Source organism: Cavia porcellus, unplaced genomic scaffold, assembly GCF_034190915.1.
Source record: "Cavia porcellus strain 051 isolate PalLab524CR breed Dunkin Hartley unplaced genomic scaffold, mCavPor4.1 scaffold_31, whole genome shotgun sequence".
NCBI classification, from domain to species: Eukaryota; Metazoa; Chordata; class Mammalia; order Rodentia; family Caviidae; genus Cavia; species Cavia porcellus.
Genome location: NW_026947514.1, coordinates 22,067,113 through 22,090,015, shown reverse-complemented (window position 1 = coordinate 22,090,015; position 22,903 = coordinate 22,067,113). Strand labels below are relative to the sequence as shown.

The window sequence follows — 22,903 nt, the reverse complement described above, 5'->3', positions numbered from 1 at the left end:
CTGTCCCAGAGAAAAGTTTGGTCTCCTAAAGGCTATTCTTTGTCTTTGCAGTTTTAAAGTGTTTCCAAATGGTGTGTGTTTTAAGAGAAATTTTTTAGAAGCTTGACTCAAGGAGACTGCTGAGTCCTGAAGACTTTTGCTTTTTCTCCTGTTGGATAAACAGATCTAGGCACGTTTTTATATTTCTTTTATTCTCAAAAGAAAACAGCCTAGTCAATCAACTTCCATATATTCAGACACGAGAATATTTCTCTCGGGATATTTTATTTTCAGGTTTTATTCTGTCATAAATTTGGAATTAGAATTAAATTACAAACTTCAGGTAAAATGGTGATAAAATGTAATGATCACTAAAATTTCAAGAGGGATCCATTTTACTGAGCTTGGCGCTCTGTTCTCCTGAGGCCTCTCGAGGTAGTAAATTGAAGTGCACAAATCTAATTGGGTGAGACCTAGCCTCGTCCATGCTAATGCTTTATAGAGTTCTCACACCGAGTTTAAGGTTTGATAAGTCTCTTTGTCTTTTGGAAAAACAGAGATTTTAATGAGTCTTTAAGTCTCTTTCCTCTGAAAGTAGGAAAGGGTTACCCATTCCTCCATTTCCCAGGTCACCCTTCTTTAGTTGTGTTTATGACATAGCTTAGAACGATCATTTTTAATCATATCTCAGAACACAGAGACAATATATAGCAATTTGTTTATGCTCTAAAAAATTGCATTTTGAGACAAATACACAGGTCTGCACTACATTTTGGTTTCTAGAATTACAGAAGTTCCATTGTGAAAATGGCAAGTCATCCTAGGGAAGAGCAGGATATTGAATTACCTTGCAGTTTATACAACTGTAAACAGTTAATCCCAACTTACCAATCTATTCAAATTGAGACTTCTAAAAATGAATATTAGCATTTCCCAAGAACACAAGAATTTCTAAGGAACTGCTTAGATTCCCCTGGAAATTGAAATTCAGAGTACCACATCCCAGTTCACCAAGCTTTCCATTCTACAGTAACTCTGAGGAGATTCTTAGCTATTCCACAACTATATTGCTATCAGATGCACAACCTTGGATATTGCATGGTTTCCTAAAATGAGAAACTCAAAATATAAATGAAATAAACGCTAATAGGAAAGAGAGAGATAGATCTGTTTCCAAAAGAGAAGTGGCCTCAGAGATGAAGGGGGGAGACAGATGAAGGGAATAGGAGGGGGAAGGGGAGGGAAAGGAAAGGATGAAAACAAAATTAAAATGTGTTACATATGTGTATCAACTCCCCATGAAGAATGCAATCATTATGTATTGCAAACATGTACTCACAAAAATGTCTTTTAAATGATAGCAAACTATGGACCTTAAATAACATTGGTCTGTCACTAGCCTAGTTTCTCCCCTGGTTATCTGCTAGGAGGAGCAGCCATCTCTTAGGTCCACTGTGACTGAATGTGCTACCTTGTCAGCCTCTGCCAGGGAAATTTATCTGCTTCATGTCAATCCCAATCTGTACTGATTTTCCTTGCTCAGTTTATCCACCAATGATGTACATTTCAATGCATCCACCAATTGGCATTCTCTATTATAATACCTCCAGATTAATGTTTATTGGGACTGTTTCCCCAAAACAGTGGTGGGAGAAAGTATTTTCTTCTTTTCCGGTTCATTTTAAATGTTTTGTCTCAGCACTGCTTAGGTGACAAACCCAAAATAGTTGTCCCTCCAACCCTAAGTAGTTCAAAAAAGTAATGAACAAATTCTTCAAACAGAAGGTTCATAATACCTTTTAAAAGCCAACTAATAGAGAAGCTAAATGCAATTATGGGTCACCTGAAAAACAGCATGTCACTAATGTCATTTAATATTCTACAGAACACAGCTTCTGGAATATCTCAAAAAATATTTATCTTTATAAAATATAATTCCATTTTAAAAACTAAAACAAAAGTTTCTATGCATTTCTCATGAAATGTCTAGTGATATCAAACGAGCATAGAAATACTTGCGGTAATATTCAAATTATAGGGTTCCTAAGAACATGTTCCTTTTCTCTCCCTAAAATAATTTTGAGCCAGGCGTGGTGGCTCATGCCTGTAATCCCAGTATTTGGGAGGCTGAGGCAGGAGGATCGTTGCAAGTTCAAGACTAGTCTGGGCTACAAAGTGAGCTCAAGGCCAGTCTGAAATGCATAGCGAGACCCTGTCTCAAAACGACAAAAAAATTTTTTAAAAAAATCAGCAACAGTTCTCTTAATCCACCTTTTTAAAAAAAATAATTTTGAGATTGATATTCATATGTAGCCCAGTAATCAACCTCAGTATTTGCCACAGTATGTCTGCTTTTCGCTTCTGTCATTATAATTAGTAATTATCCAAAGACAGTACTTCACTCAGCAAATTGGCCCCAAATATGAATTTAAGTTACATGGAAAAGGCAGAGGCAAGAGACAGGAAGAGGTGGACAGGAGGAAGACAGGAAGACTGAGAGAAGGAAAGACTGGAGGAGGAGCTCCATGGGGGTAAGGATCCCTGTCTGACTTCTTTACTGCAGTATCTCAAGCATGCCGCATCAAGTCTGGCACATAGTAGGCACAAATAAATACTGTATAAAATACAAATAAAATTTATTGAGGATCTACCAGGCACCAAGATTTTCATATTTCTTTTTAACATAATCCTCTCAGTAGACTCAAGAAGTCAGTATTGTTATTGTTTCCAAATTAAAGATATGGATACTGCCTCAAAGTGCGCCATGAACGGCCTTGTAAAGGAGGAAAAACCATGTTCAGGATTGTCTAATTCTAACACATTTCAAATAAAAGGAAAACAGTGTCAGTACATTAGGAAAAGAGACAGCACAAATGAGTTATCCAGATGTTATGCTCAGTGACTGTTATAGGCGGCCCTTTGAAGATTTTCTTCATCTAGCAGGGTACTTTTTTAGGGTGCTTTGCATTTGAAAGTTCTCAAAGCAACACGAAGGAAAAACATGAAGTCCATGAAAAGTGAACCAGCAGCAGTACCTACCTACTCCCAACCATCACAAGAAAGGTGTCAGGTCACTGAATACATTTCAATAAGCTGAGGAAAAATGGATTACCTTTTATGTGTATTTTAAGTGTTTTTGCTGATCTTGAGAGAATTAAAGAAGCAATTTGTTCCAATGTACCAAACTCTTATGCAAATAGGACTCTGCTACTGCAATACACATTTATAGTCAAAGACAATACTTTGTTTTTAAGAGCAGCACACAATGTAACTGCAAGTGAAGTCACACACACACACACACACACACACACACACACACACACAACACATATACAGAGCCAGACAATGCAAGCTTCAATGGAGAATTTTTGCAATTACAAGCTGTACTATAATATCCACTGTCAAATATACTTTTCTCTACAGGGTGAGATTCCTTAAAAGATTAAAGTATTTTCTTCTTCTCTGCCTTGCCGGTCTTCCGTGGCATTTCATCCTTTCCACTGCTCCTTAGCACTCACCTCAAATTATTCACTTATTGATCACTGTATCATGACTATAGTCAAAGAGGGAGAAAAAAATGAGGAGGGGAAAACAAGAAGAGAGAGGAAGAGAAAGACAGACAGAGATAGAGAGAAGAGAAAGAGAGAGGGAGAGGGAGAGTTACAAATGGAATAATATTATGTACTTGGATATCTCTTTAAAAAAAATTTTTAAGTGTAGGACAAGAATAAGTATTATTTGTCAATTGATGAGCCTTAAGAAGATCTCAGAATAGGTGTTAAACAAAAATAGGAGGCATTTATTTGTTCAGCCCACTGAAATTTACTACATATCTACTGTGATACAAGGCATAGAGCTAAGGAGTAACATTTGGGAAAATGGAGGATGTGAGAGTTGCTTCATGGGTATAATGGGAAATTACAATTCATTGAATGGTACGTTTTTATGTTGCTATCAAAACCCATAACTAGAAGGATGCAAAGTTATAACAAACATTGCTTCAGTTCCGTTGAGTATTTTCCCCTTGAAATAATTCTTTAGCCAAGTTTCATGACACTGTGCTCTTGTAGTTTATGTGTTTATCTGTTTGCCTGTCTGCTTTTATATCTCAGCCCACTTTGCAGGGTTTGGGTTTTTGTCTGTTATGTAAATGTTGGTGCTCCTTAGGGTTCTGGCCTAGGCTTTCATTTCATGCAGTTCTACATATTTCTGAGTGTTCATTTGCTCTTGTGACTGTTACCATCTTCTGCATGTTATGGGCACCATATCTGATGACATCAAATTGTGCACATCCTCTTCAAATCCCTTGGAGCACCACACGTTATAAAACCTGCCCACCTCACCCCACAACACTGACTCCTGGGTATTTCAAAATACCCAAAATTGAATAAGCCAATTTCCGGCCTCCACTCATTTGTATAACCACGTTTGAAGGGGTTCAATTAAGAATCCTAAGAGCCATTCTTTTTTTTTTTTTTTTTTTTTTTTGTCTTTTTCCTTTTTTTTTTTTATCGGTACCGGGGATCGAACTCACGACTACCTGCTTTCAAGGCAGGCGCTTATGCCACTGAGCTAAATCCCCAGCCCCCTAAGAGTCATTCTTAACTCTAGTCTTTTTACTTCTAATCTCAAATTTCCACTGCTTTTTATAGTCTAAAATATATTAAGAAACTAACCCTCCTTTTCAGGCACCCATCTAAACACTGGCTTCTTTAGGGACTCTACTTGGATTGACCTTATATCCCAGCTCAACCCCTCCATATGCAACTCCACTTTTCTTCCATGAAACCTACTCGTATTGCCAGTAGGAGCAGGCTCCTTCAGTGATCAATACAGACCTTCTAATACAGTCTTCAGTATTATAAATAGTCTTTACCTCTGATTCTAGTATAGAGGGCATATTGCCTCTGGGTCCTTAGCCCCTAGTACACTGCCATACTACAATGGTATTGCTCAATCAATATTTGTTCAATGAATAAACAGAGGAGTTTCATTACAGGAAACAGGGAAGAGTTTAGGAATAAATAAAACACTCCAGGCTTTTTATTGCAAGAAAATTGGGAGAGGTTAAGGAATAAATAATATACTCCCTACCCTCCTTGAGGAGAATAACATTAAATGCAGAATGTCTGTTCTACATAATTATAAGATGATAATGAGTAAATAAAATCGACTCCAATTTAGATACAAGAGGATTTGCTAGCATTGCAAATTGGAATTAAATATTTAGCTCTCCCTTCTGAGATAATCTAATACACACTAAACACTTCTAGAAGACAGTTTTATGATTTTATATTACAGGTGGAAAAAACAGACATGGCAAAGTTAATTGAGTAACCCAAGGTTACCCAGTGAATCAGAAACAAAACTGGGACTTAAAACTCAAGGTTGTTAACCTCCAATCTCTATTGTTATCAATTTTTTTTTGGAAACTATTTTTTTCTGTCTTTCCCAAATATATTATTTTAAGAATTCAAACTACATAATCTCATAGCCTTCTCCAAACTATCATCTATTCTACTTATATTTGAATATAGAGTCTATATTCTAAATAGACTCACACACTTTTCCATGGGTTTTTCCTCTATTCTTTAATAATAAGGCTTTTTTGCCAGTGCCTCGGAACTATTTCTCTGAAAAATGTCAGCTCCCTGTATTAAAATCTGATGTTGACCACCACAACAAAGCGCCAACATTTGACTCTTTTACTGTAGGAAATCACACTGTATATTCTACATCTATAAACAACAATAGCTGCTGCATTCTATGGCACTGAGTAGATACATGAGTAGAAAATGCTGCCAATATTTAATAAACGTTTGAGAAGCAAAATAGGCTATAAAATTTAATGGGATTACTGACTACAACATTTGCATTGCAAGAGAAATAAGCTGTGTTGCCATTTCAAAAGAGTAGATACATTGTAAAAAAATATATATTTATACCTAGTCCTCTGGGGCCAATGGCAATTATAACACATAATCAAAACGTTTCAAAAATACTTTGTTCTCTTCTCAGCATACATACTGAGTGTACATAAAATTTTGATTTTTTACAATAAGTACTGTTGCCAGGGATATAGCTGAGTGGCATAGTGTCTGCCTGGCAAGGGCAAAGTCTTGAGTTTGACTCCTAGTACCAAAAAAAAAAAAAAACCACTGCTAATATTGATTTCACAGAGATTGGAAGGGGCGATGCACACTTCGATTTTTCCTAGTTTCACAATGGATCAATTAGTATACTTTCTTTTTATATATGACTGTAGCACAAGATGTTAAAGAGAATTTAATCTGTATAAAACTGTAGTTATAGTCATCATTCTTAGGCATATATAGAACTATGCTACCTCTGCATTTTCTCTTCATGGATATACTACCAAATATAAAATCTGCAATCATGATATTTTTCCTTTGTTCTTTTGGCTTTACTTGACCCACTTTCATTCACCAGAAGCAAACATTCTTCTCCTCAAAGTACTCAACTTAGTTCACTATATCAGTCTCTGATCCAGCCATACAGTTCCAGGCCCACAAAGAACTTTAAATGTCCAAAGTATTTACTGTTCTTAATTTCCAGCATGACGTTACATGAATTGGTTCTGTCATGTGAGTATAACTGATTATGTTACTCCTAATAAAGATAGACACTTGAGTTACACATTTGTATGTTAGCCCAATATAAAAAAAAAGAGAACTTCTGTCAGACATCAACTTAACATCAATTGCTCATACTATGAAAATGTCAATTAAAATTCTAGCTAAATCTTTCAAATACTATTTTCCAAGAAATGCGCATACTTGTAGGGTAAATTGAGAGGCTATATCAGGTAAATGTTAATTCTTCATAAGTTAAAATTCCTGGTTGGTCACTAATAGAGGGCAGCCTCTGTTAGTGCAAGACAGTGTTAATAGATGGAGCACAATGTATTTGATTTTCACTTGGAAATGTGGACTGCAAGAATTCATCCTCAGTCATCAGCCATGCTTTGGGGAGAAGACTTTGCTATCTTTATTTCCTAATGTTGAAGCGACCATTATATTACATCAAGGAATAAAGGTTCCTTTCAAGAATAATCTAGCGGCTGAGTTGGCTCCCTGCTTTAGTTTATAGGTGATCTCAAAGACATCTAAAGGAAGCAAATTGCTACTTCAGTTTTAAAGTTCTGAGATAGTGGTTTTTTTACCCCATTTGCTGTAGAAGTTTCAATGTGACAATAATGAAGGATAAAAGGGGGAGAAATATTTCAATTTCACAGATACTTGCTTGATCAGATAATTTACCTGCAGAGTTTCCATTTCTTCATCTTTTCTTTGGGTCTCTTCTAGCAAATCTACAATAATAAAATAAAACATCTATGAAAATGTAAATATGAGGTACCTTTTATCAGTACGTGCAATTCAGTCAATAACTTGTACAAAATGTTACCTGGAAAGAAGAGAATTTGATATAGAAGAGTAAGAAACAATGTTTTTAGGAAAAAAAAAAAAAAAAAAAAGCCCTAGGATTCCAACTGCGGCAATGTAGACCATACCAAATGTAAGCTACTTAAGAAGCTCTGGGAGGCCTCAAGCTTAAGAGAGATACCACAGGATGATACAAATCAATTACAAAGCCAAAATTATACCAATCCTTTGGGTATTTGGCCCAATCCTCATATAACTCAAAAGTAACAAAAATTTTCTTATAAAAAGGAAGATTTTCTTTTGCAAGAAAAATTAGAAACAAACCATTTTCCTTTAATATAAACTACCACACCAAGTTCCACCCCCAGAGTCAATTTTTATAACCAAATTTAAATGCCCTGGAATAATGAGAGCTATTAATGGAAGTGGAGCACCACCTCAACTATAAAGTCTTATTAATTATCATTTCACACTGAGAGGGTGGGAGCATTGAAGCTACATCTAACCAAGACCTTGGCATCATTTCAGAGAAATGAGTGGCTGGAAGGAAAGGCAGTCAACTGAAGAGGGACCTATCTTAGTGCATACATACTTAGTGCATACATATCTTAGTGCAATCATGGTGTCTCAGGGCCCTACATTAATTTATGAGCTGGCTATAAAGGAAAATGATTTGGCAAGCAGAATTTTCTGCCTACAGCTATACCACCCTGTGCTCTGATCTTAATAGATCTCACAAACCTAAAGAATGCTAGGCTGAGTCAGAACTTGGATGAAACTGACTAGAAACACCTACAGCAGTACACGTTAGTATTAGCATTTGCATTACTCTGAAGCTTACTAAGAGGCTGCGCTACATAAAAAGAAAACATAACTTACAGAAACCTAGTATGTATCCCAGAAAGATAAATACAAATGATTTTAGCACTGCTACACTAGATACAGCAGGAAGAAGGGATACAATGGGTGGGAAAGCCATGCCGATATATGTCATAATTGGGCAGGCAATATACTGAAACTTCAGAAGATCTGGAAGAGTATATAAATGATGCTAAAAGCACTTTGAGACTGCACAGCTAAGACTATAATGAAGTGGCAAGCAATCCCCACAAGACACAATGTCCTACTACTAAACATTAGAGGTAGTCTGTCTGTGTCCCTTAGAGGAACTGACTTTGCCTCTCTAAACCACCTATAATCAGTTAAGTCAATAATGATATAGGAACATACCAGTGTTTCAGGGTAGACTTTTAGGGGCCATCTGGTTGGCATATCAGATTCTTCAGTTATAAGGTATATAAACATACTTGGGGAATAACAGACTACATTAGTGTTCTCAATCATTCTTTCCCCTACAAGCTTGTTCATTTGCGTTAGGATGTTACAGCTGCTTCCATGAAGATGTCATGCACAACTGCTCCTTTACAGCTTACATCTAGGCTGGTCTCCTGACTTGATTCAGTGGGCAGAATACAGCAGCAAGAAAATGTGCCAGTGCACACGAAACTTCAAGAGGCCTTAAAGATTTTTACTTTTTATTTGGGACCTTATTATTAACATAGGAACTAGGCAAAAAAGAGATGCCTGACCCACGACTATTCCCACATCTGCTACCACAAAGGTTGCCCTGCTGCTAGCAAGCAAATGACCAGACCAGAAGCAACCAGCTGACCTAAAGGTGTCTATAGATGACTCAGAAGGAAACTCAACTAATACCAGATAAGCTTCCCAGCTAAGCCCAACACCAACTCAGGGACAATGAACTTAACACATGAATGTGGGGATGGTCTGGTACCAAGAAGTTGCCAACTGATAGGAACCAGTTGCTAAGTGAATATGAAGCATTTAGAATTTATTTAAGAATAATTAATAAATATACAGAGAAAGAGGACCCAGACTCTTAAGGAGTAACAACTAGAACAGGTCTGGGCAGGAAAAGCTATAGGTAGCATTAACAAGTGGCTATTTTATTTCGACCACTTCTGCTGTGGTAAGGGTTTACAAGGGAACAGATTTAATATAGGACAAACTTTGGAATTATTTTTAATACTCATTCAAAGAGTTAAATGCAGAACGCAGGAGATCTTGCCACACACCAGAGATCCAAAGAATCCGCCAGAGGGCCTCGAACCCAAGGCAATGTCATCCAGCTGGAGTTCAGCTGAAGGCCTAGAGTTCTTGACAATTTCTCACCGAAGTTTACAACAAGGATCTGCACTGAGAAAGCAAAGGAAGATAGAAAGTGCACCAGCAGGGTGAAGGATTTTTGCCAGCAGGCTGAGGGATCGGCACTGGAGCCAGGAAGTGAAGTTCAAAGTAAGCCTCAGAACTCCCCTGAAAAGAACCGCAGCCATCCTCAGTGACAGCAAGGTCCTTGAGCTCCTGTGATGATGAGAACTGCTGAGTGCATATCAGGAAAACCACCATGACAAGCGTCTCCAAGAGAATCAACAGCACACCACCTTCCCCTCCAGTTGTCCTTGTGTGCTGTTGGCAACAGTCCTCAGGTGGGCCTCCCACAGCCAGCACACTGATTCAGTTAAACTGGGTGATACAGTTGACCATGAGCTAATTCACCACAACTTCTAATCTCTATATTGCTGAATTGAAAAGGAAATTCTGAGACTTACTAAAATCCTTGCTTAGATCTCTAGCTTACTGCTTAGCCGACAAGTACAGGATATTTTCATTGATAATCCCAAAAGGACTGAACTATGAACAGGAAGAAAATATTCCACATGCAAAATCAGAGTATAATAATGAGAAGGAAATATGAATACCAGATAGGCCAAAATACAGACGCTTATTTCAACATGTTTCAGCAAACTGTGTCTTTATCTCAACTCTCTTCAACACTCATGATATATAAGATTACTGTTCTATCTCCAGGAGGGTGTGACCATTTTGTTTTACTGGATATATTGGGAAGGTCTTAGAGTTGGGCTCTTTTAAAGAATTGAATTGTTTAATGGTGCAGTGGAACTGGAGGGATGCATAATGGGACCCATCACCCATACAAGGAAACTAAACTTGTTCCTCCAGAGTCAAGCTGGTATGGAAACACAAGACATTTTGGATAAAAATTATTGGATAAATAATAGACACTGGTTCTATTACAACAACCAAACACAACTCACTCATCTGATGAAATTCAGATGTGAGGAGGTTCAGTCTATCTTTCCTTTTCAAAACTTCCTGTTCTTCTCCATGTGATTCCTGTGAAACTTTCCCTGATGGGGCCTAACTAACATGTCCTGCTACATAATTAGCTGATGAGTAAACCACGCTGGTGAGTAAACCATCTATCTGTTACCCTGCTGCTTTCAAGGTTGTATTTTCCCGGATGACAAAGGAACTTGCACAACCCTAAAGTGGGCAAAAAAGAAAGTAGAGGCAAGAAACAGAGAAAGAGTTGGTTGAGAACTGTATCTAATGAAGCTGACAAAACTCCTGGACATCTACACAATTAATCTTTTTTTCTTTTGATTAAATTAGTTTTAGTGGATTCTCAGGGAGTGCAGCTGTATTAAGTCTACTTCTCACACAGCACCTGCCTGGCAAGTGCAAGGACTTGAGTTCAATTCCCAGTACAAAACAAACAAACAAACAAACAAACAAACAAACAAAAATCTTATCTGCAGAAACCTGGAGAACTCAGTGTTGGGAAGAACTGTCTGTTCCACACTGAAACATTTCATTCTATGATACACAGAGAAAGATGTGAGGTTCAAAGAAAATCAATGGTTTGCCTGAGCTTACCTGGTACGTACAAAAGCCACATCTCCTATCTTGTCCTCTAACATACCATGCTCTCAATTTGTACCGCTCAGTAATTAATCACACCCTCTTCATACACACCAAAAATAAGTATTTGTATTCTTTAGGCTTGGCTTAGGAGTTCTCTGATGTCCAGAACCAAGCTTTCCACATCTTCCTAAGAGCTAGCTTTGGTACTTTAACTTAGATTCTAGAATTCCCTTAGTCACCTATATGGCTGCTCACTTGTTAGGTACCTTGTTCAGGTACAAACATTTGGAATGATGAACAGGGCTATTAACCTGTGATGATGAAATATGGCTACTGGGCATCACTGAGAAGCACTACTTTACTGCAAACAGGTGCAAGCCAAGTGAATATAGCTGAGACCTCTAGATAGCTGACATGAAATAATGTCATGACAGCTGAGCAAGATTAGTAACCTTGTTACAATAAGCAATTTTGTTTGTTCTTACAAACCTTAGAACACATGACCAGCATGGAAAAAAGCTGGAGGACTGCAATGTTCCCTTACTTACCACTGGTATGTTCATGTTGTCCTTTATTATTCTCTGGTTTGCTGTTTAATAAAAACAGCAATTCAACTGCCATGCAAATTGCTGCGGCTAAATGTGCTTCCATCAACATTAGCTAATGAAAGATTTTTGGTGTAAAGGGCACCAGCCCTGTGTATTTTCCTTGGATTGGCTCCAAGTTTTAAAGGTACTGATACTAACTTATTATGACATTCAGTCATTAGAGGGAAAAAACTCCACACTAAAAAAGCAGGACACTCTATATGGCAATTGCAGAATCTGGCTGTTTTGTTGCACTTTGCTTGTTTCATGTAAAGTAATATATCATGACCATATATTTGCTAAGAAAATTTTGCACCACTTTTCTGCAGTCTTTCCAACCAGGGGTTTGGCTATTTAAGAAAGTTTAATATGTTTTATTTTGTTTCTGGTTTCCTGTAGCCAAGAACCTAGATAAGTGATTTCTTTATTTATTTGTCCAGGTGTACATGAACAACATCTATTAACTTGATCCTTCGTATGAATATTGAGGATCAATTTCAGAAAGGTCTGTTTTTCCTTTAGCCTTTACTACAAAACATCTCATCCATAGGCCAGCTGATAGTGGCCAGAAAGGCAAAGAAACATGGGTTCCAGATACAGCAACATTTACAACTGGACCGAACTCCATTGGCAGCAGAATATGTTGAATTAATGACTGCGGTTTAGAGAACAGCATTTAGATTCTGGTTCTACAATTCACTTAGTAATTCAGTATTCCCATTCAATGTTATTCTATGTGTTCTGAGATTTATTAAAAAGAATAGATAATATAAATTCTAAAAGAGCTCAATATTTTAAAAAATAAATTTGTGCATTCCTCTATGTAGATAACAGTCATAGCATAATGAAATCAATCAAACAAAAGAGCATAATGTAATCCATAAGAGGTCATAAATGATGGGCTTATTAGCTTTCCAGAGTCACATACCTCATGCTCAAATTATTAACCACATGGAATGAATAATGGTAAGTTTTGCTTTTTCGTTCCTTGACTATCTTACTACTGGAATCATTAACATTTTAAGGACAGAAGGAAATATATATATTATGTAATCCCAAGTATTAATCCTTTTAATTTTCTTTTTTTTTTAATTTTATTTTAAAGACGGTAAAACTAAACATAACAAAGCCGATCAGAAGAAAACAATGTAAATGACACAGATTTCAAAGAAAACAACAGATCATCACTGGCTACCACAATGTCTCTTGTTTTCTTCTAGACAGTCGTCCAAATCTTCATACACAATGAATATGTTAATACATATTATCTGGTGTATTTGCAAATAAATAATCATAAGGCTGCAAGAGCGCTGTTTAAGTAGGAGCGGAAATAGACTGGAGACCAGCCTGCCAGACGTTCCTCCTGAACTGACACAGACTCTGGTAGTATCAAGATGGAGCTAAGAGCTTAAATTATACTGAGTTTTTTTTAAATATCCAATGATCTAATCTAAACCCTTCACCTACTATCGATAAAGTTCACAAATCTCAGCCAGGGTTTCTGTATTGGGCCAGAGTCCAGAACCCCCTTCCACACACACACTCTATAATGACTACCTTCATTTGCTTTTTAAGATTTACATTGTATAAGATATTAAGTAACCTACAGATGATTCAAAGTTTGCATACAGGTGATATGCAAAAACTACACCATTTTATACAAGAGTCTTGAGTATTCTTGGATTTTTGGTATCCATGGGAACCAATCCCCAGTGGATACCAAGAGACAAGTATACATGCTAAACCCGTAAAATAGTATCTGGTACACAGTAAGAATTATATGTGTTAGCTTACACTCTTATATTTTTAAAAGTCACGTTTAAATATCCATTCTAAAACTAGGAAAGTGTGTGATAAAGAAACAAACAAGCAAAAGAAGCCTCCTAGTACAGTGTCTTTGGATTTCATCTCTGACAGGCAACTACATTATTTAGAACTCTGCCATATCTACTGCCACCCACTGGCACATATTTGGATATACTACAATGAGTTAAGAATTTTCTCATCCGGATTTACCACAGAAAACACACAGGTTAAAAAGAAGAACAACATTCAGAAAGTATAGCTATCCTTTGTGGTTTGTCTCAGACACTGAAACAACATACTGGTCTACAGACAGAGCTCGACTGCTCCAATAAATAAAAGGTTTAATTACACTGTCTGTCTTGGGTATGTGGTAAAATATCCAAATACAGGTACTCAAGTTTTTGTTTGATGTTAATTCATTTCTGGTAAAACTTTCCATTGGACAACAGTAGAGAAAAAATATCTCTTGACCACAAACCTGCTTCAGTTCAGAAAACAGCACAATAATCAACCCCATTCCACCTTGGTGTTAGGCTTGGTAGAGAGAAACAAGAAGTTATAAAATGAAAGTTCTGACTGTCCACTACTTGGGGACAGGGGGACATTTCTATTAGCACCTAGAGCTGAGAAAGTAAGAATGTGTTTACTGCAAAAGAAATTGCAGTCTAAATTGGCCCAGGGCTGTCTTGGTCAAAAACATTACATGTGACAAAAAAGAACAAAAGAAATGGGCAAGAGAAATGGATGGTCTTTTGGTAAAAAACATTACATGTGACAAAAATAGCAAGAGAAATGGGCAAGAGAAATGGACAGTCTTTTGTAAATACTATTTAAAGAGTAAGTTTCATATGCTTAAAGCCAACTATTATGTCATGGTTCTTCTTGCATGCACCATTTCTGAATTATGTTACTGTAACAGAAAGTGTGGCTTTTATGTAAATTCCATAGGTTAGAAGGTACTTTACTGTTGGGAGCCGCCGACACCGGTCGCCTTACTTGGCGGACGTAGGGCCTGTGGGTGAGAGCGGAGCCTGAGCTAGATTGCCCCTCCCATCGAGTGAGTCAAGTTGGCGCCTGCTTCCTGCCCCCTGATTGCGCTGGCGACTTAAACAACCCGCTCTGTAAGATAGTCTGCCTAGCAACAACTGATGTTAGCCAATCAGCCCGCATCGCGCGCTTTGAACTGATTGGCCACTGTCACCCTATAAAAGTGAATGCCTCTCCCGCCACGAGACAGGAAGCACAGAGAGAGATAGAGAAAGTCCACCGGCGAGAAAGGGCTGGTGGCAGAGAGGAGGCCTCGCGGGGCCCACGCGGAGACAAATAAAGGCAAGGTTGCACACCGCCAGACTTTGTCGTGTGTCTTTCCTGCCGGCCGGGAGCGACCCCGACACTTTACCCTGAAGTATGTTCCAAGTCTAAACTCACCAGATGGAACTAGGTATGCAGAACTGGCTTTATAGACAGCCTGTGTATCTGACTTGGTTTTGATCATCTCTTTTTTTTAGGAGGTATAAAAAGTTTTGTTAGTTTCTTGATATACTAACTAGTAAACCAAATCTAGGTTTCCTAGGCCTTCCAGATTTCTGGGTCTATTCTAGATCAAAACTAAATTGAATGCTTTATAGAGAATATTTAAACTTCTGCAGTTCTTACGACAGAAAAATCTCTTAAGCGGAATACTGGTTTGCATGGTGTACAGTGCACTTAGTTACACAGCAAAGCTTAATACCCAAACACCAGCTGCATCTCTGACAGATCACACACATAGCATGGACCGATGCACATACATTGAGTATATCACAGCCTGAAATAGAGGCAAACTTCTTAAGACCTTCATAAATATTAGTATTTTCTTCATAATTTGACCTGCCACTTTGATATACCCCTCTAGCAAACTGAATGATTATAGAGATGTTTTTTAGTGTACATATGATATATATGTGAAAACAAAACACTTGACAGTAAAGTGGATGTGACAAAAATTTAAAGCTTAAATACTGAGTTTTAAAATGTGGTTGACCAAGAAAACCTCAAACTACTAAAAGAAATCCAAGGTCAAGAATTTTATATTCAATTATTTCCTCATCCTCTTCCCCAATTTGATACCATTTTAAAGATTAGGTATAACAGCCCTTCTTATTCAAAGTGTTTATATGTTACAAAATTCTTCCTATAAAGATTTAATGTAAAAATCATTATTAGTCAGCTTTTGTGTTGCAGGAAGTAAGTATCTTACAGCTACATTTTAAAGGAGCGGTTTAGTTGGTGCCTGGTTTCAGAAAATCAAAGCCATGATAGGCTGGTTCCAAAGCAAAGGTACGATGGAAATGGGAACGAGCCTGCTCACTTCATAGCAGCTGCAAATCAGAGCAAAAAACACTGGCAAGACAGACACCGTGCTAAGCACTGCCCCAGCGGTCCATTTCCATCTGGGCCCCACTGCCTAAGGGCATGTTTAGCTACACACCTCAGTACTTTAATCCACTGATGGGGATCACATCCCCACCCAGGGGACAATCAAGATGCACCAATATAAGATTTCTACACAAAATACTGTCTTCTCACCCAATGGACGGCCAAAAGGCATTTTAGAATTATAATAGAACTTTAGAAACATTACTGCCACTTATTTCTGTGGGCAAATTATTTTAATCTTTTTGTCTCAGTCTCCTTAAACTATAAAGCCCAGAAACACATGGACTCTTGATCTACTTTACAATATAGCTCTGAGGAATAAAAGGGAATAAAAGGGTAGGAATTAAAGCTGTTAATCAAATGACTTTAAAATATTGAAAACATCCTAAATTTAAATAAATTTGAGGACACACAGTCCCCACCCAGAATATGGGGCCAAAGTAATCAAAAGACATTTTGAGAAAGAATCACAATGGACACTGGTGGCTTTGATAGTGGAAAATGGAAGGCAAGAGCAGGGAATGAATGCAGCCTCTGGAAACTAGAAAGGCCACGTTGAGGTTGTGTCTAGATGCGCCCGCCCAAGCCGAATGCACTCATGGGGGTGGGCTTCCAGGGTCTGTGATGGATTCCTGGTCCAGGGCTGGGATTACGGGTGTGAGCGCCACACTCCCTCTGGGGCTGGTAGCCTGCACACACTATAAAGGAGGGGATGAGGCTTGCTGGCTCTCTCTCCTCCCTTTTTGCCCTTGTTGCTTTGCTGTCTTTTGCCTCCATGAACTGTTGCTCCTCTGCCATGCCTTCCTGCCTCGGAGTCAGCTGATTACAGACTGAAATCTCTGCAAACCATGAGCTAAATAACCCTTTCCTCCCTTAACCTTGGGTGTCAGGTATTTTGTCTCAGCAACAAGAGAAAAGTAATACAAAGCAAAAAACTAAATTCTCCCACACTGGCTCCTGGAAGGAGTGGAGCCCTGCTGACATACTGATGTTCGGCTGGTGACATCCATTTATAGTTGAAAACTGAAGTATTTTCCAAAGACTCATGTAATGAGAGGTTAATCCTCGATATACCAATGTTCAGAAGAGAGGCTAGTGAGGTCACCAGGGCATGCAGGTAATGCTATGATGTGGGCCTACTAGAAGAAGTTAGATCACTGGGAACACGCCTTGGAAACATCTTTTTCTCTGGTTCTTTACCAGTCTCTCTGCTTCCTGAATTCTATGAGTTGAGCAGCTTCCTTCCACTTCCACCATGATATTTGTTTCTGTCTCAAAGTCCATTGTCAAGGACTGAAACTGCTGGATCTATGAGACTGAATAAAAGCCTTCCCTTTTTAAATTGTGCATCCCAGAAATTTTGTCTGAGCAGCAGAAAGGTGACTAATAGAGACCCATTTGGACTTCTGACTTCCAGATGTGTAAGATAATAAATTTGAGTTGTTTTAAGTCATTAAGTTTGTGACAATTTTCTTACAGCAGCATTTTGAAACTAACATATCTTACAAGTTTCATTAAATAACAGATTACACTAAGAGACAATTTAAGGACACACACTCTCCATCCACAATAACAGGACTAGCTGATCAAAGAATATTTCACATGGTTCATGGCAAGCCACATAGGATGCATACAATTCAATAAAAACAGAGAAAAAATCTGGGCCAAACCAGGGACAGTAAAAATAAGGCCCTGTTGATAAAATTTCAAGGTGGCATCTGTCATGATCTGTCAACCCAAGATTGCAAGTTCCCTCATGTATGCTTATTTTAGGTTTCTTAAAGAGTACTTAATAATGGAGACTGGGGATTTAGCTCAGCGGCATAAGCACCTGCCTTGCAAGCAGGCGGTTGTGAGTTCGATTCCTGGTACCGATAAAAATGAAAAAGACAAAAAAAAAAAAAAGTACTTAATAAGTACCTTAAAATCACCCCTATTATGGCCTAAGCTGGAGTATAATTTTATAAGGAATGGTATAAAAGTCATCCCTGGTAAAAAGCATGTGCTGATGTGAACATTTATAGCATAGCTTGGTGGGGATCATTCCATATAAGAACTGGATTTCTGTTTGCTACTACATGCTCAATACCTGCTACAACACCTCACATATATTTTGCCCTACATTTGTATTTTGTAAGTAATGAAGACATAAGAAACTGATTAGCAACTGTATGGGTTGTTATATACTATTGGTAAGAAATTAATTACAACTAAATTTGTTTAATATTACATTTGAATTAACTTTCTTGGACTTTACAAATTCATGTAGCTTAAACATTTTGTAATTCCCCTTCACATAACAGGAGAAGAAAGCTGATCTCCATATAAAAGTAAGTCAAAGAAGATACCTGGTGAGTAGCAGATAATAAGGACACAAGAACAGCCAGGTAGGGCCCAGGGATTTAGCTCAGTGGCCTAAGCATCTGACAAGGTCATGAGTTTGATCCCCAGTATCAAAATAAATAAATAAATAGCCAGCTACAATGTGGTTGAGAGTAGAGCCAATATGTTACTAAAGTAAGGAGCAAAGTCCTCACAGAATCAGGGTGCTCATCTTCATCTTCCTGTTTACACACATGAACACATCCTAAGTTGGCAAGAGATATAATTTTGGACTGAAGAAACTGTGTGATCACAAAATAGAACAAAGGTGTCAGGCATGTTGGCACACATCTATAGCACAGCACACTGGAGGCTAAGGCAGGAGGACAACTGTGAATTTGAAGCCAGCCTGGGCGATTAAAAATGCATGCAAGGCCATCCTGAACTCCACAGAGAACCTGTCTTAAAACAAAACAAAATGCCAAAAACTGAAAATAAAAGTAAGGGAATTCACTGAAACCTCTGAAAACCAAAGAAAGCCTTTTAGAAAGATGTGGGGAAGGGTAGGGATTTACAAACAATTCTACAAATACAGGTCTAATATCCCTTTCTCCCTAATCCTAAATATTTGAGAAATGTTTTAGATTTAGGGAGGCTTTTAAAAAATGTTTTGGAATATTCATATTAAAAATGTTGGCTGAGTATTCTAATATAAAAACCTGAAGTGCTCTAAAATTGGAAAATGTTGAGCATCATGTTGACACACCAAAAATTTTATGTAACAGAGAATTTTGGATTTTGTATCAGGGATGCTCAAACTATATAAACTTGACAATATAGATAAAATGGACGACTTGATAAAACATTACAGAACTTGAACAGACCTGTAACTAGGAAGAAAACTGATTATTTTATTTTATTTTTAAATTTAATTAGTACATGTTTGCAGTGCATAATGATTGTACTCATTGTGGAGATCTGGTACATGTATGTAACATATCTCAATTCCTTTTCTTCCTCTTTCACCTTTACCCCTGTTTTTCTTTTTTCACCACATCTGATTCATTTATTTTTCTTGTAAATTCTCAGCCTCCAAAACACCTAGGATTACAAGCACGCACCACTATACCTGGTTAAATAACTTACTGTAAATATGACTTAAAAAAAAAAAACTAAAGGAAGCCATATCTAAAGAACTGAAAGTCAGAATGAATTCCTGCACAAAAACAAAAAAACCTCAATAAAGTGATATAAAGACAGACCCAAAGAGATATGCATACTGGATTGAGAAGTACAATAGTTGCACTCAGCAACAGATGTGAACAGACAGAATAAAAAACAGTACAGTTGAGGAAAGGTCAAGTGATGTTCTACAGACAGAGGAACAGGAAAAAAATGGAAGAAAAAGAAACACAGGCTTCAAGAGCAATGGGAATCTCAGTTCACAACAAGCTAGGCATAATGTCACTACAATAAGAAAAGGGAAAATGGGAAGAAAAATATTTGAAGAAATAATAGCTGACAAATTAGCCAAATGGATTAAGTCATTAATTTTAATAATCAAAAATCACCATAAACTTAAAATAACATAAATTTAAAAGATTCACACCTAGTCACATCATAACTAAATTCTCAAAACCAAAGAAAAACATCCTAAAAGCAGAAGTAGCTTACTATACCAAAGGGATGTTCAAGAGATTAACAGCTAATTTTTCATTAGACATTACAGAGGTGCAAAGGTGATGATAGGTCATATTAAAGCAGGAAAAAAAAAAAAGGTCAATGCAAATCATTCTGTACCTGGACAAACTATCCTTCAAAAATCAGAGAGACATTACAATATTCCAGGAGCCCTTCAGGCTGAAATTAAAGTACACAAGAATCAAAACTTAAATCTCAAACCATATAAAAAATAAACTGCATCGAAAAAGATGACTAAGTAAATATTTTTTTAAGAAGTGTAACTGTAATTTTGCTTGTAATTCTTTTTCTTTCCTCCTACCTGATTTAAAAGAGAACTGCAGAAAGCAGTAAAAGAAAAAGTCTTGGTTGATGAACTCATGGTGTATGAAGATGTGATTTGAAAAATCTCCTCGCTACAATGTTTTTCCGATGGATCACATATATAATCACATACACTAATATTATATTGCCAAGTGACATAGAAGCCATCTCAGTTTCAGTAAGTACCTCTATGATAGTCACACAATGCCAAAATTGCCTAATGCCATTCTCAGAACATATCAACACTGTTCAGCCATGCACAATTATATGACAATAAGAGCAAAATGAAAATGGGAGGGAACAGAAGCACAGAGGAGCAAAGTATCTGTGTACTACTAAAATTAAATTGATATTAATTCTAAACAGATTTTCACTAAAAAGCAGTCTACTGTAGTGAGGTAAGTACTAGAAAATACTTATAAACCAAAATAACTAATAATGGTACACTAGGAAATATCTATGAAGTATCTTCTATTAAATATCTACTTAATATCTAAACATTATTTAACACAAGAGAAGCCAATAGTGAAAGAAGAGAAAAGATGTAAAACAAAGAGAAACAAATAACAAAATGGTACAAGTGTTTACTTACAAGTATTACAGGTATTCTCTGGAGATACTACAGGTTTGTAATCAGACTGTCACAATACAGCTAATATTATAAGAAAGCCAGTTGTTACATGAATGTTTTTGGCTTCCCTAGGGCACATAAAAGCAATATGGTAGTCTACCAAGTATTCGATGCCATTATGATTTTTTTAAAGAACGTAGAAGAACTTAAAAATTCTTAATCGTCAAAAAACTAATGGTCATCTGAGCCTTCAGCAAGCTGTAACCCTTTTGGTGGCCAATGGTCTTATATGGGTGCTGATGGCTTCTTACTGATTGAGTGGTAGTGACTGAAGGCTGGGGTGCTTGTCACAGTTTCTTAAATTAAAAAAATAATGAAGCTAGCCACAATGATTAACTTTTCCTTCATAAAAGATTTTTCCGTACCACGTGTTGCTGTTTAATAGCATTTTACCCACACTAGAACTTCTTTCAAAATTAATAGTCTACTTTTGTAAATGCTGCTTTATCAACTAAATTTACATAATACTCTAAATTGTTTTTGTCATTTCAGCAAGCCTTACGTATCCACAGCAGGAATAAATTCCATTTTAAAATGTCACTCTCTTTGTTCACACATAAGTAACTCTTGATGCAATAAAATTTTATCATTCAACTGTAGGAATTCAGGCACATCTTCAGGCTCCAATTCTATTTCTCTTTTTTCTACCACATTTAATGCTACTTTCTTCACTGAAGTTTTGAATCACTGAGTCATCTAGGAGGGTGAGAATCAACTTTTTCTAAACTCTTGTTAGTGTTCATACTTTGACCTCCTCCCATGGATCATAAATGCTCTTAAGTGGCAATTAGAATGGTAAATATCTTCCAGAAGTCTCTCAACTTATTTTGCCCAGATGCATCAAATGAATCACACTATGACAGCTGTGGCTTCACAAAATGTATTTCTTAAATATAAAACTTGAAAGTTGAAATTACTCCTTGATCCATGGGCTGCAGAACGGATGATGTGTTAACAGGCATGAGAACATTCCTTAAGTTACACAACACCAGAACTGTTGGGTTATCAAATAAATTGTCGGTGAACAGTTCTACTTTGAGTGGAATCCTGTTTTGGGCAGTAAGTCTGAACAGAAAATTTACAATATTTGGTGAACCATATTGTAAACAGATGTGCTATCATCTAAGTTTTGTGGCTCCATTTAAAGAACACAGGAAAAATAGAATGAATATAAACCTTAAGAGCATTGGGTCTTTTTGGAATAGTAAAAGAGTTTTGTCGGCAACTCAAAGTCACTAGTTCAAATAGTCCCTAACAAAAGAATCAACTAGTTTTTTGACACTTTGAAGCTTTTGACTCCACAGCTATAAAAGTCCTAATTGGCATCTTTCTTCCAAAAGACTTTCTTCAGTCTGTCTTAAAAATCTGATATTTAGTAGCCACTTCTATCAATTACTTTAGATAAATCCCGTAGCAAACTGGGGCAGCTTCCACAGAGCACCCCACTGCTTCACCCGGTACTTCTGTATTGGGAAGGCAGCTTCAATCTTCACACCTCATGAACCTCAGCCGGCTCCAGCTTGTTCTCCTAAAGTTGCTTCACCACCTGCAGCCTTCATATAATTGAACAGTGTTTCAGCCTTTCTCTGGGTAAGGTTTTCACTTAAGGGAACACTACTGGTATGATCTATTCAGGAAAAACTTCTTGATATGAATAAAAAGGTGATTTTACTTCCTCATTTGTGTGTTTACTGGAGTAGCACTTTTAACTTCGTTCAAGAGCTTTTCCTCTGCATTCACAACCAATCCAACTGCTGGGAGCAAGCAGCTCAGCCTTTTTTCCTGTGTCACTGTTGATATACCTTCCTCACTGAACTTCCTAACTTCTAGCCTTTGACTTGCAAGTTAAATAGCCTTAAGTGTTTCATTATCATGCTGGGAAGCTTATGAATATTATTTGCCCAATGGATTTTTTAAATCATATGATTTGAATTTATGTTGTCAACAAGATTCATATCCAAATGAACAAATATGTTAAAAAGAAAAGGAAAAAAGTAGTAATTAAA

At 37.1% G+C, this 22,903-nt stretch overlaps 1 protein-coding gene across 6 annotated transcripts in view; it reads right to left on the bottom strand.

The window, feature by feature from the left end:
* Positions 1 to 22,903, bottom strand: part of Cep128 (centrosomal protein 128) — a 422,276-nt gene that overhangs the window by 96,653 nt on the left and 302,720 nt on the right. For 5 of the 6 annotated variants that reach the window (XM_063241248.1, XM_063241247.1, XM_063241250.1 and 2 more), the window contains one exon: positions 7,260 to 7,309. In XM_063241248.1, the coding sequence (XP_063097318.1) occupies positions 7,260 to 7,309 (50 nt within the window). Of the gene's footprint in view, positions 1 to 2,394; positions 3,533 to 7,259; positions 7,310 to 22,903 lie in introns of those variants that run through there. The other variant, XM_063241252.1, reaches the window with a different exon arrangement.